This window comes from Gymnoscopelus braueri (assembly GCF_963280865.1).
Source record: "Gymnoscopelus braueri genome assembly, chromosome: 19".
Classification (NCBI taxonomy): Eukaryota; Metazoa; Chordata; class Actinopteri; order Myctophiformes; family Myctophidae; genus Gymnoscopelus; species Gymnoscopelus braueri.
In genome coordinates this window covers 32,079,373-32,098,982 of record NC_137621.1, presented here as the reverse complement: position 1 = coordinate 32,098,982, position 19,610 = coordinate 32,079,373, and the positions used below count along the sequence as shown (strand labels likewise).

Here is a 19,610-nt window from a genome sequence, read left to right as displayed (position 1 = left end):
AGCAAATATGTCTGAATACACTGCTGTTGTGGGAAACTTTATAATTAAATGTAATCAAATCAGTCCATCCAAGACCTTACTTGCTTCAAATATAAAGGGGTTTTGGAGGAAAATAGTACTAGTAGAAATAGTCTTTCATAAAATGACAAAGGCAACATTTGCACATTCATTATCAAAGGTTTCTAATATAGCTTACTTGTATGGCTGAATTTAGCCTTCACCGACCAGAGTAGAATATTCTACACCAGTTAAGAATATTAAACACATTAAACAATGATCAGTGATTTTAGGGGTGCAACTATCGATTATTCTCTAAGTAATTATTCTATCTATAACTTTTCCGATTAATCGAATAATCAACAAGTGCATCTTTTTTTATATTAAAATATATATAATGGTTTAATCATTTAAGTATTATTTCATACTTTCAAACAGTGTCGTGCAAAAACTGTGAAAAAATCTAACACTGTGTCACTTTTTTTTAAACTTTCAATTTCATGTCATAAAACTGACCCATTGCCTTTCCTTTGTTTTGAATTTCCCCCCTTCGAAGTCACAAGTAACAAATGTACAACAGAGATCAAATAGGAGCACAAAAACAAATCTGATATTATTTAGTCATAAATTTGACCACAGGGATAACAAATGATCTCATTCTTCTCTACCATTCCTCTCTGCTGCTATCTTGCACCCAATCTTGGTCCTCTCCTCTTATTAAAAATGATAACAAATACTTTAAAAACCTTACCAAGATTATTTCTCTATCCATTATGCGTCTATTAACACATAATAATGTTTAGGCACTGTAAAAACTTAAATATACTGTATACTGGTTGCTACTCAATCATCTGTAGATTTGAGATTGAGTATAAATTTGCTCTGGGTGTCAATTCCAGCAGATGTGATCTTTGGCTATCTTTGTTTTTTTTTAATGAATGCTACAAATGTTATATTGATAATGGATTCTCTACCGTTGTAGACTCTCTATTTCTTCTATTGTATCTGGTAGGGAAACACCTCTCATCAGGGTTACCTATACACGGTACAACACACACACTTGAAATAAGGAAAGCGCAACTCAGTGTGTGGTAATTCTATAATATTACAGTACAGTATGTACAGTAAACCATAATTAGCTTTTTGGACTTGAAAATAAATGTTTGATGCCATCCAGAAACCAAGGCAACAGTTGCTGGATTTAGAAGGAAGGGGTTGTTAGTCAGAGTGACCTTGTATGAACTTATTTCAATGCTATACAGTAGGAGTGCAAATAGCAAGTAAACCGGGAAGACAATATCAAAATGTAGAAACTGTACGAATCCTCTCACCCGCAGCCTGAACTTGTTAATGTCCACTTAATTTAATGACATGAACCCTAGTGTCCCTACAGACCAAATCAGCATGACATCACCACAACCAAAAATGTATTTCTGTGTAGATTACGGCACGCAGCATCGCATTGGAGCAGTATTATTATTCATTAACCTTATTTCTGGAAGTACAGTACACTTCTGATATTGTTATTGACTATTAGAAATATATTATTCTGTTCTAAATATTCACAGGTTGACAAACTAGACATAGTTAATGTTCTGGACCCTGTATTTTAAATTGTGTAAATAATATCACTTTCGTTCACATTCTGATCTGGTCTATTCTGGGGACGAGCATTCTGCTAAAATAGACAATGCACAAGCTCACAACGCATCGTGATTGTAGATCGGCTATTTTTGGTGAAGACATTTGGTGTAGAGAAAAAAAGGAGCAGGCCAAGTACAGAGCCCTATGGGACCCCGGTCAACAAAGTATATAGGGTGGTGGTACACCACACTAGCCAGTGTTCAAGTGGTAAAATAATAACACTTTACAGTGGGACTCAGTACTGTCAGCTCCTGGCCAGGAATTACTATTATACATAATTCTCACTTGTATTACCACAATCTACTGTACCTACAATGTAACTATGCCCCCAATTCAATTTGTGACAGCCAATGAGGGGTCGTCGCCCCACCCTGTCAACCATTAAATAGAAGATCAGGCCAGTGGGGAAGCTCCACTACCTCCGCGATGACAAAATCCAGGAACAGGTCGTCTCCTTTGATTCCCAGACACAGAACCAGACCTTGGAACGTTACTGTACTTGTAAACCTGTGCTAACCACATAACCCTACATCCTTTGTTGACCTGGGTCCCCCAGGGTTCTATACTAGGCCCCCTCCTTTTTGCACAGGTGTAGATCTGCTATTTACGGTGAAGAGATCTGGTGTAGAAGTAAAAAAAGGAGGGGGCCGGGTGCAGACCCCTGAACAAAATATGTAGGGTTTAAGTGGTTAAGCAAGTATGAAAACAGATACTGTACTTCATCATCACAATCGCATCTGCCAAATATCCAGTGATGAAAGCAAAGCACCGATGAAAAATACACCAGCCATGGATCAGATCAGCTAGACAGGAATGATCAGACTATTGGAAACTGGGAGAGCAACATTAAAAGGGAAATGTCACCCAGAAGCATCAGTTGTGAATGGAGACTTGTACAGTATTAAATATGTGCTGCAAAACAAACTTCATTATCAAGTAAATAAATCTCCCTGGCCTCAATAAAGCAGTGCTTTGTGAGTTAATAATTAAGAATTACTGTGACACAGAACAATGGAAAATGTTCAGTACTTTATATCATCTAGACCTGGACAATTAGTTTTTTGTATGCTTGTATCCCTGCTGTATTTTTTGCAGGGATAAAAACTACCCACTTAACTAATAATTCAACACATGTTGCTTGTAATGAAATTAGCTAGTGATAAATAACCCATGCATGCATAATAAAATAAAAAAAAAGAAATCACTGTATATACAGTATGAGTGCCAAGCACTGCAAGCACCACTTCACATATCTCTGCTGTCCGGCAGAAACCAGCTAACTCCAAAATGTTCATTTTTCAGGAAATGACAAAAACAAAACAAAAAGTGGAGTTAGGAGGTTTTGTTCATCATTGACAAGAACAGCTAAATGGACCTCCAAGTTCACAATGAGGTTGGAGGTCAAAAGGGGGTGGAGCCTGGAGTCAGCAAAACCAGCTAACTCCCTAACCCCTTTGGTGGAGTTAGCTGGTTTAGCAGAAAGTTTGAGGATCCAATGGAGTTATCTGGTTTTGTCAGAAGCGCTTTTTAATACTTTTCATTGCTTCAATATTTTTTTTATCAACACACAGACGTAAAGGGTGTTCATTAGCACTGATTTATGGAAAAAAAATGCAAAAGCGGATTAGTTGAGTTGGCTGGTTTCTGCCGGACAGCAACGATACAACTTATCATGAAACACAGGTTGAGAGAGATGCAAAACATGACCCACCTCACAAACAATAGTACTGTGACTCTGCTCAAACAACCATCTGCTGTCACAAGTCACCACCTGGGTCATTTTAGAGGTCATGAGCTAGTCGTATTTATTGCAGTTATACCGTTATGTGCTCCAGATAGTCCACATTAAACCGCTCACAGTAATAAGTAAGTAATGTAGTGTAGTAATAATTGCACAATCTCTGTCTCTCTCTCTCCCTCTCTCTCTCTCAAATGTTTATATTTTTAATCCATCCATCTTCACGTGGGGGCAACAGTTCCAGCAGAGAGCTCCAGTCTTCCCTCTCCTGAGCAACATTAGCCACTTCCTCCTGGGGGATCCCGAGGCGTACCCAGGCCAGTGTGGAGATGTAATCCCCCCATCTGGTCCTTGGACTGCCCCGGGGTCTCTTCCCAGTGGGACATGCAGCGAGGACCTCCCTAGGGAGACACTCAGGAGGCATCCGTACTAGATGCCCGAACCACCTAAAGCTGTCTCCTTTTCAAGCGAAGGAGCAGCGGCTCTACTCCGAGTCTCTCTCGGGTGACTGAACTTCTCACCCTATCTCTAAGGGAGATGCAACCTATCAAGGCAAAATTCAAGAAGAGCACAATTTCCTTCATCTGGAATCAGAACTTGTTACTCAAGTTTGGGGATTAAATAAGCACGATCAAGCACAAATGTTGTGATACAGCATACACCGAAAAAGAGGCAGCTTCTCACCACTACAATTTAGACTGGATTTTTTTGTGTGACATCTGAATGTCAAACTCTTCTATTGGTCCTGTATGCCAGAGTATGTGCTTGGGTGACCCAAAGTTACACAAAGGTGTGCTTTCACATTTGCAAGAATGATACTTCACACAAAAACATGGATAGCTAGATGTACATGTCTGATGATTGTAATATGATTCAAATTGTTATTGTTTTTCATTATGTATGTATTTTATGTTTTATATGCTGTTATCAGGGCGTCCTTGAAAAAGAGAGCTTGCTCTCAATGGGCTTCCCTGAATAAATAAAGGAAAAAGACAAAGACAAAGACATGAATTGGTGTGATGACACTAGCCTTAGTCAAAAGTAGGACACGTCCAAGAAATATGCTGAACAAATGGATTGGGTCAGTATAAGCACAATGGATCAATCAGCCTATCTGGAGGTTTTCAAAGATAGCCTCAACTGTTACAGTATGATGAGATATACACACCATCTGTTCTGTCTACTGTAATGACCAAAGAGAAACTAATAATTTACTCCAGTGACAGGTAATCATGAACTCACGCTACATAACACAAAACTGCTACATGTTCTATCCCAATGGTATAACCAAAGGGCTGTGATATATGAGCAACATTTTGAGGCATAGCAGATGAGGAACTTAGCCAACAACCATGATCATGTTTTTAATTGGATAGCTTTCAAAATTAAATCAAATCTCCATTCTCCACCATTTGAAAACTCCTTTTTAGGCAAAAGTTAAACTTATACAATAGTGACATTTTGAGGGTATAATTGAGATATATATTTTTAACCAAGGCTCTTCATTTCAGTTTTGCCTCTTGCACCTCACTGTGAATTCAACAACCGATTTTGTTGCAAGTTATTACATCTTGCTTGTAGGTGATAATGCCCACAGTTTCTCCTTTTGTTACTGTTTTTTAATTGATTTTCTAAATATACAAATTGTATAACATACAGAAATGAACAAAAACAATTAATCTACCGCTACCTTTATCCTATTCATTCTCCTTTCTTCTTCCATAATTGATAATTTAATGTTATTATGCTATTTCTCAGTACTGTTAAGTGGTAAAGCACCTTGCGCTACACCCTATGCACAAAAGTGTGATTTAAAGAAAGTATATTATACGGATTACTATTACATTAAGTTATGAGGCTGCTAGTATGTCCTCCACTGAGGGTCTGTCAATTGGACTCTGACAGCAGTGTGAAAACAGCACCTTCCCATGTTCATCGAGGACAAAATCACCTCCGAGCTGAAAGATTAAGCAACATAAAAAGAAATCCATATATTTCAACCTTTTCCAAACGTAACTATTCAAAGGACAAACCATAAAATGTTAGAGCAAAATGTACTCTGTACTGACATTTGTACTCCTTGTGTAACTTAAACCCTACAGTATATACTTTGTTAGGTCCCCCAGGGCTCTATTCTTGGTCCACTCCTTTCTTTCCTCTACAATACACCGATCTCATTGTCCGAAAATAGCCGATCTACAAGCTCAAAATGAGACACAAGTCACGCAACACAGCTGTTGTAGCCTGGGACCAGACGAATCTGCCAGTGCAAAAAAAAAATTGCCCTCGGCTATTTGGGTCTGGCACCGCTCCGTTGTGAATCCATTTCCTGCTCCCGAAGTCTGGGGTGACCAATCAGGGCCCAGTATTCAAATATGGGAAGACTGTAATTGGTAGTTGGTTGTAGGTCTAACCAATTGCGTCGAGAGCCATCGTTTTGATCCCGCCCACTTGGAAAAAAAACGTCCTCATAGAAGCACCAGACTCATATCCACGCAGTGATATAGTCTGGCTACGCGAGGCTACAGCTGTTGTGAGCTGGTAGGTCTGCTATTTTTGCTGAATGCTTCACACCAGAATAGGGATGCTGGGGTTCAAGTGGTTTTAAATTCATATGACATTATGTTCACAAGTTTAATGTTACAGCTTATATTTTGAGCTACAGGTATCATTTTACCTGGAACATGTCATCTTCAATCGATGGAAGCCCTCTTGGGAATTCCATATCTGCAACCACATACTCGGCATAGAGAAGCATGTTGGCGAAGTTCAACACTTTCTTCAGAGATGCTCCCAACCCAAATACCCTGTACACCTGTAATCATAAATAAAACATTATTTATTTCCTACAGATAAAATCCACCAGGAGCTCTGTAAAATTGGAACCTGGTATTGGACATCAAACCTGTCTGTCTGGGTCCAACAGCATATCATACTGACAGCCTGTCTCCTGAAGCCAATTCAAAGCTCCCTCCTGACAGCCAAATGAGACCACCAGCACTCGCACTGACAGTGCATCCAGGGCTCTCTGAAAATTTGAAAATAACATATCATATTGATTATTGATTAAACACTGAATATAGCCTTATAGTCTTATGCATTTTTTTTTATCTTTGGAAAAATATAAAACATTTTTTTTCCTATCACACAAAAATTTGGCAGCTCCCCTGTACTAAGTCTGAGGACTCCTAGGGGCACAGACCCCCAGGTGAAGACATGTACTTAAACTACATAATTAAGCAAAGGTCAATTGTGTGTGCACCAGACCTGGTTCAAATCAAATGGTTTGGAGTAACAGGTGGCTGGGTTTTACTAGCCTGGCATGGCCAGACTAATATCACTGCATAGATATTAGTCTGGAACTTCGGTGTGGGAGATTCATTTCCAAGGGGCGGTTACGAACAGATTAAAACGTCACAGCAAAACATTTCCCACTTTGAATAGTGGGCTCTGATTGGTCAATGGTCACCCACAACTCTGGGGTGAGACCAATCTGCCAAGGGCAATATTCTTTAGCTGTGGCAGATTCGTGTGGTTTCCAGGCTAGGGTTTTACAGCATCAGGACCATTCAGATAAGTCAATATCAAGTGATTCCCTAACATTCTTAGAACTTATTGTACTTTTCTAATATGTGGAAAACCCCTCAAATCTGATTTTACAAGTCAAAGCCAAAACAAACACGGATATTTTCATACTAACTGACCCAGACTCTGTGCTTACCTTATTGGCCTCCAGATCTTTTAGATGGAGACGGCAGAGAAGGCAGGAAAACTGACGGATCAACACCAGAAGAATCTTTTTACCTTTCCCAAAGTATCTCTCCAATGTTAGCGCTCTTTATGACACAGACGGACAGTAGAATAACACAGGTTACCACAGGAGTTAAAGCTGTCAGCTAAATTAAATGACAGAGACAGAGTACTGTATGTCCTGGGTAGGCTTAAGAGGTTTGGTTGGAGCGACTAAAAGATTAAAGAAACATCAGAAGAGATCTGAGATGGATGTTTATTAAAGAGGACAATGGGCATTTTGGTAATGCAATTATAAAAACGAGATGATATAGCTAATACCCTGTTCAGTGGGTACAGTACACACTCAATTCTAACAGAGACCCCAGCATAACGTAACTATTTAAAATTCTTTGAGTGAAACTAATCAAACTCACTCTCCAGTCCTGGCATTTATGAGAGGTGTCTCAGCTGAGATAAATTTTGCTTGAGGGCCACGGTCCAGCGTTTCAACACTCAGATGTAGCTCACCGTCCAAGTACTCCAGAAATGCGTCCCATTCCACCTGTTTCATATTGAGCACAACCACCAGTCAATATAAGAAACTGCAGGGAATTGCTTTTATATTGGATACATATTTGAAATAAATAAATAAATAAAGTAATTGGCCTCTAGCAAGCCTATATGTCATATAACTCACTGCCAGCTGCATAAAGTCCTCCACGGCATCCCGCAATGCAGAACACCTGTAGTTTGCAACAATTCTTTAGGTTTGAGCCGATACTGTAGTTCTTATGAAGCATATGGCTATTGTTGCTGTTTATTATTGAAATTGTTCTTACTGATATCCACGTTTCCACAGCTCCTCAGCCTCATGTTTTGTCCTTACAGACAGACTGGTGAAAATATTTAAAAAAGGAAAACAATGTAGAACTGGACCTACAGTATCACAGACTATATGTTCTTTTTTAAATAGTGTGCGTATATAAAAATAATAATAATAATAATAAAATAAAAAGGTGGTGTAAGGTGGTCAAATGTTTTTTGTTCTTGTAGTTGATAAAAACTTAAAGCTCTATATTCTTATCGTAATCATTGCCTATAGTGTGTCAGAAATTAATTACTCAAATCTGTTTAATCACTTTTCACTTTCACTTGTAGATCTCTCCCCTGATTGGATGAAATTGGTATCCCGATCTGAAAATGTTTAATTTCTGTTAAGAGGAGAGACAGGAGATTCTGTTAATGAACAACTCTAGACAGTTACTAACACACTTATTTGAACTATAAACATACGTGGTGTATCACTTATAGCAGTGGTTCTCAACCTTTTCAAGCCGTAACCCCCAAAATAATCATATTTGAACTGGGGACCCCCCATCCTGATAAGCACTTGGAATTGTAAGAGTTGAGGTAAAATTACATTTTGTTTGACTCAGTTCCACAGATAAATATTGTGAAAATACTATTGTGAAAAATCTACAAGCTCAGATATGCTATTTTCACACATTTTACCTCTTTCTTATATCATTTGACAATTTGGCCAATGTTAGACCAGTTTTTATAGTAGTTTGTTACTTTTGATGCAGTGTAATGGTATTTTTTTTCTCTTTTCTTTCTTTTTTTTTAGGTATTAAAAAGGTAAGTCCTTAAATTGTCACTTCACGGTCATCTGGGGTGGGGACCCCCCAAAAACCATGTGCTCCCGACCCACAGGTTGTGAACCACTGACTTACACCACCTTTAACTTTTATGTTTATTAGGGATTTCCGTATGTAAATAAAACTACAACCTTTTATACAATACCGCGCCAGCTTCAATCAGACCCAGCATGCACTCATTTCGTTCTATACGTATTCTCTTCCTGGTGAAGTCTTCAACAGAGCCTGTGAGACACAATGGTGTAAAAGTAACTAAGTACATTTACTCAAGTAGCCTACTGTACTTCAATTTTGAGGTATTTTTTACTTTACTGGCGTATTTCCAATTTTCAATACTGTTACTTCTACTCCATATAGCCTACATCTCAGAGGTATTTTTTTTACTTTTTACTCCACTACAATTATTTGAAAACTTTAATTACTAGTTACTTTGCAGATATAAATTATATTAATAGATAGGCTATTTGAAAATAGCCGATCTACAAGCTGTTGTGAGCTTGCTATGTTCAAAAAATGTAGTACTGTTACCTTTGGTACTTGAAGTGTAAAATATCTGAGTACTTCTTCCACCACTGATGAGACATGATGCCATTTATGCTTTTATGTTTTTATACATAAGTAAGTAGCCTAGCCATATGGACGAAGGTGAAGTAATCTGTCTAGTGTCTACTGTAGGACTTCTGTTCATCCGTGATTTCATGAATGGAACTAATTGAGCATAATTAATTGTGCATTAAACCTATACATACCTTCCTTGCTTTCCTTCCTTGCGACTTCCAGCAGAACTTTACCCCGTTCAACAAAAGTAATCAGAGCTTTCGCAGGAGAGAGTGCTGGAGTGTCCTGCTCCCCCGCCGCCATTTCTTTTTGAAGCAAAGGTCACTAATAAATAAATACACAGATACCCTTCTCGTCAGAAACAGCCTGCCTCTACAGGACAAGCCAAGCTGACATATATAGGCCTACTGTAGGCTAATTCAATGGACAGTAGGCCTAGCCTAAGTGATATGAGAGCAGTGGTGGAAAAAGTAGCCTACTCCAATTTTTTATTTCAATAAAAGTATCGATACAATAGCACAATGTAAAAATACTCTGTTACGTTTGGTAAAGTTCAAAAGTATCGGCATCAAAATATACTTAAAGTAGCCTACTAAAGGTAAAAACTGTATAAAATCTTTTGAAAATAGCAGATCTACAAGCTCACAATGGCCACATCAGAAGCATTGTGAGCTTTTAGATTGGCTATTCGACCAATTGAAGCTGGACGCACAGGTGATTGTTTTACGCAATCAATTCCCAACCTGTTGTTTTGGGGTGAGCTGGTTTCAGCACACCCCAACCCCCTCTTGTGTGTTGGCTAGTGAGGCGCGTCCTAGCGAGACCTGATAGAATGGGTTTCATTGCGCGCATACTTGCACGCATACTGGTTCTTATCAGTGTGACGTCATCTGCAGGGTCTTAGTGTATGTTTTGTAATGAGAATCAAAATCTACAAAGTAACTAAAGTTTTCAAATAATTGTAGTGGAGTAAAAAAGTACAATATTTGCCTCTGAGATGTAGTGGAGTAGAAGTAAAAGTATTAAAAATGGGAAATACTCCAGTAAAGTAAAAAGAAGTACAGTACTTGAGTAAATGTACTTATTTACTTTACACCAGTGAGAGTGAGAAGTTATTAATTTTTAGAGTAGCTAATATCACACCATGTTGTTCCAAAGCATGTTCATTATTTTTTGGAAAAAGACAAAATCTTCCTGTATCTCCCAGAAACAGACCAAAATGATTAACTTTACCCATCAGCTTCTTGTTAATGCCCATGATGACTGGAGCTATAGGGGTTTTGTAGAAATTGTAGCAATAGTAGCAATATTAGGCCTTTAATGTAAAACGTTCAAGCATGTTCAAATCATGTGTACATTACATTATTTCAGACGTTCCAAAGCATACATTTATTCTTTATGTTTTTACATTCTGCCAATATAGCCAATTTGACATTGCATTATTTCAGACATTCCAAAGCATACATTTATTCTTTATGTTTTTACATTCTGCCAATATAGCCAATTTGACATTGCCCACAGTGCTCTTCCGGCTCTTTCTGGGTAATACATTTTTTTGTTATCCTTCACACAGACACTGAAGACAAAGACAACTTTTTTGTTTTCTTCATTTCTATAAATCTTTATTGCTAATAGTTATAGGCTACTATTCACAGTAATTTGGTGGCCTAATCGACCATCTCCATTTCCAGGTCTCGCTGCTCCTGGCATCCGTCATCCATGGCTTCCTCATCTGTGCCATTCACCGGGAAAGTGATCTCCTGGGTTTGATCACCATTGCATGACTCTGAGTGGTGCTGTTCTTCGGAATCCTGAATCGTGTCTTCTTGGGAAAGCTCCTCTTCAGGTATGACGTGGGAAATCAGGAACGAACTCGCAAGCTCCTGCAGAAGGGACTGCTCAGCTTTCACTTTGGACAATTCCTTAGTCAGCAGGGTTTCGGCGGCGGGGGTGGTTTTTGGAGTCTCAGGGGGGGCTTCAGTGGACGGTTTAGCCTGTTCCTCATTTGGTTTCTCAACAGCAGTCTCCACAACCGCAGGGCTTTTCTTCTCACTTGGCTCAGATGCTGAGTTGACATCTGGATGACCACTGGCCTCTTGTACCTTCTGGTACAGAGTCTTACGCTCTTCTTGCAGCGCTCTGCACAGTTTCTCCAACTTCTGGTTCTTAATGGTGAAAAGTTCAAACTCCTTCTCCTTCAGTGTTTTCTGCAATGGATTGAATTATAATGGACATAATGTGTTAGACTACACAGTCTTGTTTATTTTTTCACATATATATTTGTTGGATGCTTGTGCATACAGACTACAGCAGTAAATGTCCAGTAACAGCTCTAATCAAATATCATAAGCAGGACATTCATTTTGTGCTATTTTGCTTTATCATGACTATCTTGATCATCTTATTGTATTTACATTTTTGTCTACACTGTTGAAGAGACACTCTAAGTACATGAATTTGCCTGCAGTGTTGGTATGTTCTCGACTAAAGAAATTATTTTTTGACTGAAATGACTCACAGGAATTTGTCGACTAAGTTGATTTAATCAACAAATCTGAAAAATTGTGTTTGCTGCATACAATCATGCAGAAACCAGCCTTTTCAAATTGAGAACTGAACAATGGCTAGTGGCTATTGACATTTATAGACTGTCAGAAATAAAGGGATACATCTAGAACTTACAAAAAATGTGCATTGAAAAAACATAAAAAAACAACTACTAACAAAGTCTTTATCAACCAAGACCAATCTGACAGACAAACTGACCCTCTTCTAGATTGCTCGCCCCACTGGAAGAGCAACGCTGTAAAAACCTTGAACATTGAACATGGTTGTGGGGTGTTTTTTATGGTGTCAGCTGCAGGTGGACAGAGCCTAAGGTGTCTCTGCCAACTAGTGGCTGCATCCGCATTCTGATAATCTACAAAGGTGCGCAGTGAGCACGGCTAATCAGGTATGCTTGGTCTTTGTTAGACAGACAGACTGGGAAGAACGATCACAGCTGTGGAATTATGCTAACCCTAAAAAGGGTGATGTACCATATGTGCTGTAAAATGCCTGTCATCATTTATGTTTGAACATTGTGTTGTTGGACATATACATGCTTCTTGCCGAGTTCCCTTACAAACTCACACAGCAAAATCCTGAGTGAAGAATGTACCCTTAAAGGTCAGGTTTTTGCATTTTTAGAGTTAAATTAACACTGACAATGTTCTTGTTGGTAGTCTGCATACATATGCCATTTGGTGAATGATTTTATGCCAAGCGCATCACCTGATTTTCCCTTGTACTCCACAAACCCCTGACCATGCTTCTGTTAGTGACCAGCTCTACCTGTGGTGATACTGCTATATGACCATAAGTTGGTAAACAGGTGGTAACAAATGTCTTACATCAGACACCATGTCAAGGAGAGCCTTGTTGCAGCCATCAAAGCGAGTCTTCCATGACACACACTCTTTCTCCAGCTTCTTCATCTTCTTATGCATCTGTAACACAGAACAACAGCAGCAGTCAGAAAAGAAAATGCATCTGAAAATAGCTGCCCAAATGAGATTTGGACCTAAATCCTGAACTACAGAAAAGAGGACTTGATTATTTTTGTTTGTCTTTGATGTGAGATGTAAATGTGATGTGTTATAAGCCCCATGGGGTTTGTGTAGATAATTTCTGCATGTATTTAATTCCAAATGGATATTTAGGCAATTACTGTAGCAGACACTCTTATCCAGAGCAACTTACAAAGTGATTGCTGTAAAGGGCATGAACCCTAGTCAACAAATTACAGGGTAAATGAATACGTAAGTCGAGCACAAAGAAAACAATTAAGTGCTCCAAAGTAAGGATACCAGGTAAACATCAAACCTAGCATCTGTCTAAACAACATTCTATCTAAATAACATACTTAGCATTTGTGTACGAGGAAACCATATACATTATATTACATTATATATCTAAATAACATAGCGTACTGTACATAGCATATGTGAAGAAGTAACCAATATACTGTATATCTACATAGTATAACTAGCCTCTATCAAATATAGGCAAGTGATACAAGGAATGAGGTAGAATCTGAAGTGAGTGAGTCTGCAGTCCTGACTGAGCAGAGAGGTTATTTCACAGCTTGGGAGCCAGGAGGGAGAAGAGTCTACGACGCTTGGAGCGTTGGCTAGGGTGTCATAGAGAAGGGAGGGACAGACATTTGTGTGTTAGCTGATCTAAGTTTGTGGGAAGGGGTGTAGGGGTGGATCATGTCCTGAAGGTAAGGGGGTGCCGTGCCCTTGATTGCCTTCATGCGTTGTAGGCCATTACCAGTGTTTTGTAACGGGTGTGAACAGAAACTGGAAGCCAGTGAAGGGAATGTAGCAGAGGACAGATGAGAGAATTTATGGTTGAAGACCAGGTGTGCCGTGGCATTCTGGTCAGTTGTAAGGGAGTGAGCATGTATCATCTTTATGTGTGGAAAATATAACAACTAATGTGATTAATTCCATGTCCATGACAATTCAACACATTATGCTTTTTAACAAGGGATAATGGAGCAATTCCTTTGAATAGTCAAATAAATACACAAAGTGTTTCTGACCTTCTCCATGTCCTGTTTGAACGATGCATAGACTCCATTACTCTTTGACACGGTGCCTTGGAATTCATCAAACTTCTCAGAGTACATAGCAAGCTGTAGAGAGATGATAAGAACAAAAAACTAAATCACGCCTGTATTCAAGTACATAAAAAGAAGGAACGTTAAAGACAAACATCTCACTCATGCATGATGACTGTACAGTACCTGGGCCTTCAAGCCACATTCTTGCTCCTTCAGGACCTTCACTTGCAATTTGCTCTCGGCCGCACTTTTCAGCAGCTGTGGAGAATTGATCATTTCCATTAACAAGGTCACTGTGAGAACAGAATTTGTCTGTGCACTATAAAACCCTCAGTGTCAATTTAACTCAAGACTCTAAAGCCTATTGAGTCCGTTGTATGACTACTACGTTTGTACTGAGTAAGAGTTAAATTGACACTCAGGATTTGCAGTGTACTATTCAATGACATGGATTCTCCAGACTCACATGGTCTTTCTCTAGTTTGCGCTTCTCCTCTGCTTCTTTTTGCAGCATGTTGGCTTGTGCAAGTTTGGTCTCCAGCAGCTTCTCTTTCAGATCTCTGTGTTTGAAGACCTTGTCCAGGTTCTTTTAGACAGAAGACATCAGACAAGTTAGTTTCACTGAAAAATGTGGTAAGTAGATTATTCATTCGGCTCCAGCCAAACCACACTTATGACCAGGTTATCTTATGCCATATCATACTGGATTGCTATGTAATACTGTAAACATTCAATATCAGACTTGGGTCAAATAGTATATTAATAATATTTTTAGTTTTAGTTTTGAAATACTAATAGATGGGATTTAGAGCACCTGGATAATATTTGAAATTACTTTCAAATACATACCGGTAGTCTAAACATAGAACTCATTGCATTGTACTCTGTGGCCAACTCAACAACTGTTACATTCTCCAACACTAACCTACAAATTATTTGAAGCTACTGTTTCACCCAAGTATTTTAATTATCTGGCACAGGCACATACCGCCTCTCTCTGGTCGTATTGTGAAATGAGCGACTTAAGTTTCTCGGCCAGGCCGCTGTTCTCCTGACACAGTTTGGTGTTACGGGTGCTGTGCTCCTCAATCTGGGCCTGAATTTCGCTGAGCGTGCCCTGGAAATGGGTGGTGATGTCCTTCCTCTTGAGGTCATCTTCTCTGCACCTCTGCAGGGTCTCCTCCTACATTTACAACATAGAGGTTAGTCTGTAAAACTGCATCTACGGGAACTTAGCAACACGAATGACAATGATTTAGACATTTCAAACGCTGTACAAAGCACAGGGAGAAAAGACAGAATGCCCAATTAAATGAAAGTCTCAAGGTGCACGGCCCAACAATATCATGAGAAGAAGAAGACAGCCAGAGCTCAATAAATGTCCTTTTCACATTTTTTATTTGCCTCACCCAGACAGAGCAATGGACGCGTTTCAACCTTAACAGCCTTCCTCAGTGTTGTGGCAACAGTACAGAGACGTGTAATATCCTACATCTATGCTAAAGCTCTTTTGCCCCTTTGTTATTCACGAGCCCAAGCACATCGTATATGACATACATTCATTGATTCATTGATTCATTGATTCATTCATTTCTTTCTTTCTCTTATTCTGAATACTGGATATTTCTACCTACAAGCTCACAACATGTTGTGAGCTTGTAGATCTGCTATTTCTGGTGAAGAGATTCGGTGTAGAAGGAAACAAGAGCAGACCAAAATAGAGTTTCAACTCTGTTTCACTATGAATAAAGGGTTTAAGTGGTTGCGGTGTAATTGTGCTTTTAAGAGCTACGATTTTTCACTTTGCAACTGTGCAACTTTATTTATTGAAACTTCAAAGCACGAACCATCAAAAATGCACGGTGTGCTGAGGTACCTTTAATGTCTTGTTGTGCCTCTGCAGCTCTCGGCACAGTCCCTCCAGCTTGCTGCGTGCCAGGACAGCCCTGCTGTGCTCACTCTGCAGCTGGTCCTTTTCCTTCATCACCTGGAGCAGTTTATTCTGCAGAATCTTTAGCTGCTTCTGGTCACTGCGATGTTCTTCCATCTATGGAGTATTTGGAAATACATAGATACACATACACATGAAACACACATGGCTCGATGAATGTTGGGCAAGTTACTAGTTACTTATTACTCCTTTAAAATGTATTAATATTTCAATACTTATTACTTGGTATCAAGGGTAACTTGTGACATTACAAGGTACATTACTATATTACTTTTGCAACCTTGACCTGCACGTATCATCATTTTGCGAGAGGGCGTATGCTTAAAAAGAACAAATCTACAAGTTAACAATGTGTCCCATCACAATGTGTTGATAGCCTCTAGATCTGTTATTTTTTCGCACGTGACAGCCTCCTACAATGGAATATATTTATAGGCTCAATATATAGTCTATCTCGGTCAAAAACTAATCACGTTCATTGTAACTTAGTAACTCAAAGTTACTTGGATTCATAACTGTAATATTATAACGTTTTTTTGCAATTGTAATACGTTACACTACTAGTTACTGGGGAAAGTAACAATATTGTAATATATTACAGAAGCTAGTTACTGCAAACAATGTACATAGACATGTAAATACAAGCACATACACATTACAATTTAGACATTTAAGAGACGTTTATCCAGAGTGACTTACAAAGACTAAATGGCTTGAACCCTCAACAAATGACCGGGTAATTGGTAGAGGAAATAATACAACAATAAAACAATAAAGAAAACAATTAATGCTACAAAAAATATGAAAATGGGGAGTGAGCTTGCAGTTCTAACTGGGGGAGAGGTCACTCCACAGCTTGGGAGCCAGGAGGGAGAAGAGTCTAGGTCTAGGACACCTGTTTGACTATTATAGCCAGGGTGTCGTAAGGAAGGGAGGGACAGACCTCCTGTGTTAGGTTTAGGCGCGAGAAGATTTGTAGGTGTGGATCATGTCCTGAAAGTAAGGGGGGTGCCGTGCTCATGATTGCCTTGTGGGTCGATCACTCGCTCTGTGCATAACTGTAGTCCCATGTTTTCAGAAAGTGAAAGGTAACAAAGCTATTGGAAAATGAATTGGAACAGGAAACAGGTGTGCCACCGACAACAGATTCTATTGGATGCGGGCAGCAACTGGAAGTTAGTGAAGGTTACACATAATACTGTGTAGACGCACATCAGTGCATGCAGGCACACATGCAGCAACACATGTACACAAAGAGGCCTACAAATGTGTGTATGTACTGTAGGCCTACGTGCGCACAGAATGTTTTCTCTGAAGCCTATGCCACTCACCAGCTCAACATGCTTCTTAACCATGGCCTGTAGTTTCTCCTCTGGAGTGCCAAGTTTGCTCAGACTCTGCATCAATAGTGCGGCCTCCTTTCCTGAATAGTCAGTATAGAGAGCAGGTTACAAATATGTCCAAAAGCAAATATTGGTTGGGAAATTATTTTTAAACAGTTTAAAACAAATGGATGAGTTTGCACAATTCAGATTGGTTGGTTTACAGAAAAGCTTGTAAAAGTGGTTATTTAATCCTTGCCAGTGACTGGAATGCTCTTTTTGTTACACTTTGCTGCAAACCCCATCTGTCTCCCACTCCAAGTAGGCTAAAAACAAACGTTTCGAATTATTTGCAAATACTATTCATCTGAGGTCTGTTAGAGATGGATGCACTTACAACCATTACAGCTATGCTTACACCCCTATCAATTACTGTACACCTTCCACTTTTGCTGACTGCGCTGAATAGAACCCACCTAGCTCCAGAATCAATACAACTTTATTTAGAAGGGGAAAAAAACAGGCAAAAACAAAGCACCTAGATTTTTGAGCAGCTTCTTCTCCAGTTTCTGGTCTTTGCGGGTATCTGCCTCCTTGACAGCTGTGACCCTCTCCCTGGCGTCCTCTGGCTCAGCAGGGATCTCGGCAGCCTGGTAGGTGCTAATGATGTCCTCCAGCTGATGTTCGAGGTCTTCTGTCAGGTCGATGCGTTGCTGACCCTCAGCTGGCCCCGCCTGGTGACCCACCTGGACGAGGCTAGCCGCCTTCTGAGAAGTCTCCATTAATATGGGCTAGTGCTAAGAGGAAGGCAGACAAAAACAAAATATTGTTTCTGGTTCACGTCATCATGGCTTTATCGTTAAAAAGATTTGCCTTTTGTTGATGAATTTTGAGATGCATTCTTATTTGACTCTGACCCTGTGTTTGTGTTATATAAAGGTATCACTGGGACCATTTACAGACTAAAGGGTTTGAGAATTATAAGTGGGAGGCCAGCAGTTCAAGCTTCAGGTAGGGGGAAGTGAATAAAACGAAACTACAACTATGGCCAAAGTAGTGGTGCCGATGTCGAAGCACTAAATCCACAGCTGATGTGGTTAAGCTGACCCATGCTTAACATTAGTTTGAAAACACTTTCAAATTTCGTAATAATATACGGATTACGGACACACATGACTTTCCATAAAATTGCCGATTTTCCTCGATCCTCCTCGATCGAAGAGAAGTTTTACTTGGGCAAAATAAACCAATTAAACCAATTAAAAGGCAGAAAATGTTAAACAAAATCTTAAAACACACTTGTTTTTAGACACCTGTAACATACTAGTGTGCCATTCAAAGTCACACATAACATAAATCAGGTTTGATTGAATCTCGGCGTCTATCTGCTTCTTGTGTTTTTACAGGCTCCTGACTGGGGCTTGTTTATGTGCATAAAATTAGCCTGCCTGTGTCGACTTCACACTCCCTTTGCTTTCACAAGCAGAGCACATGGCACCTGTTCCAGACCCACAGTCTATTTTAGGAACTTCTTAATATGGTCAAGTTATTTATTTATTTCTTATTGACTCTAATTGATGTCAATGTCAGCGGTTGTACGCTCAAAAAAGGTGTAGTAATTATTAGTAAAACAATTAATAAATAAAAAAGAAGAAAAGAAAGAAAGAAGAAGGAACATTACATAACCACCGGTTCAATATTTAAGAGAAAACTTGGTTTAGGTATTTGGATTTAAATTAATTAGTGAATACATCATTGCAAGAAAGGCAGACAAAACCACACTTGATTTAACAGTGTATAAGAATTCTAAACAGCCTGTGAATTGCTACAGGACTCAAGATAGCGAAATAAACAGAACAATGTTCTGACAGAGCAATGTTCTAGTTATTTCAGGAGAACATTATTTATCATGAACATAGCCAAGTTCCACTTAACATAAACTACGCCTATTTCCAATCTATTAAGCCCTCAACTTGGTGAGCTTTACAGCCATGGAAGAGAGTCAACTAATTAATTCTAACAAAAGAAAAATGCTTTTAAAGATTAAAAGGTGATTGTAAATTATCTAAACAAATTAGCTAACCTGATACATTACTATAATAAAACACTTCTATACCATTTCAACAAAAGTTTCTCCACCAATTGTGCTAAGGAGTAATTGAACAAGCTCTTACCAGGACCAGGGTCTAGAGGGGAAAAAGGAGAAGTGGAGAGGGACTCAGGGAGACTGCCACCACTGATACAACAGCTGTGATAAGACCTCCTCAAAATAAACTAGAGGGACACAAGAGAGAGAGAGAGAGAGAGAGAGAGAGAGAGAGAGAGAGAGAGAGAGAGAGAGAGAGAGAGAGAGAGAGAGAGAGAGAGAGAGAGAGAGAGAGAGAGAGAAGGGGGTATTTGG

At 39.3% G+C, this 19,610-nt stretch overlaps 2 protein-coding genes across 3 annotated transcripts; both read right to left on the bottom strand.

Annotated features, from left to right (window-relative positions):
* Positions 1-4,862: 4,862 nt before the first annotated feature.
* Positions 4,863-9,630, bottom strand: LOC308074765 (prostamide/prostaglandin F synthase-like; the record flags this gene model as incomplete). Its single annotated transcript, XM_080414274.1, has 9 exons — positions 4,863-5,337; positions 6,057-6,194; positions 6,285-6,407; positions 7,101-7,215; positions 7,546-7,673; positions 7,809-7,854; positions 7,951-8,004; positions 8,901-8,994; positions 9,519-9,630. The coding sequence occupies 9 exons, from the start codon at positions 9,628-9,630 to the stop codon at positions 5,230-5,232; spliced, it is 918 nt and encodes a 305-aa protein (XP_080270400.1). The 3' UTR covers positions 4,863-5,229.
* Positions 9,631-10,839: 1,209 nt separating this feature from the next.
* Positions 10,840-19,455, bottom strand: txlnbb (taxilin beta b). Of its 2 annotated transcripts, none has more exons than XM_080414068.1 (10): positions 19,384-19,455; positions 17,748-18,006; positions 17,219-17,310; positions 15,813-15,983; positions 14,925-15,119; positions 14,403-14,522; positions 14,120-14,194; positions 13,916-14,008; positions 12,720-12,815; positions 10,840-11,534 (listed from the first exon to the last, which is right to left on the bottom strand). In XM_080414068.1, exons 2-10 carry the CDS (start codon positions 17,989-17,991, stop codon positions 10,995-10,997), a joined length of 1,626 nt encoding a protein of 541 aa, XP_080270194.1. In that variant the 5' UTR covers positions 17,992-18,006; positions 19,384-19,455; the 3' UTR covers positions 10,840-10,994. The 2 variants fall into 2 exon arrangements, with proteins under 2 accessions (XP_080270194.1, XP_080270195.1); XM_080414069.1 differs by lacking the exon at positions 19,384-19,455 and adding an exon at positions 18,382-18,400.
* Between the last annotated feature and the right edge of the window lie 155 nt (positions 19,456-19,610).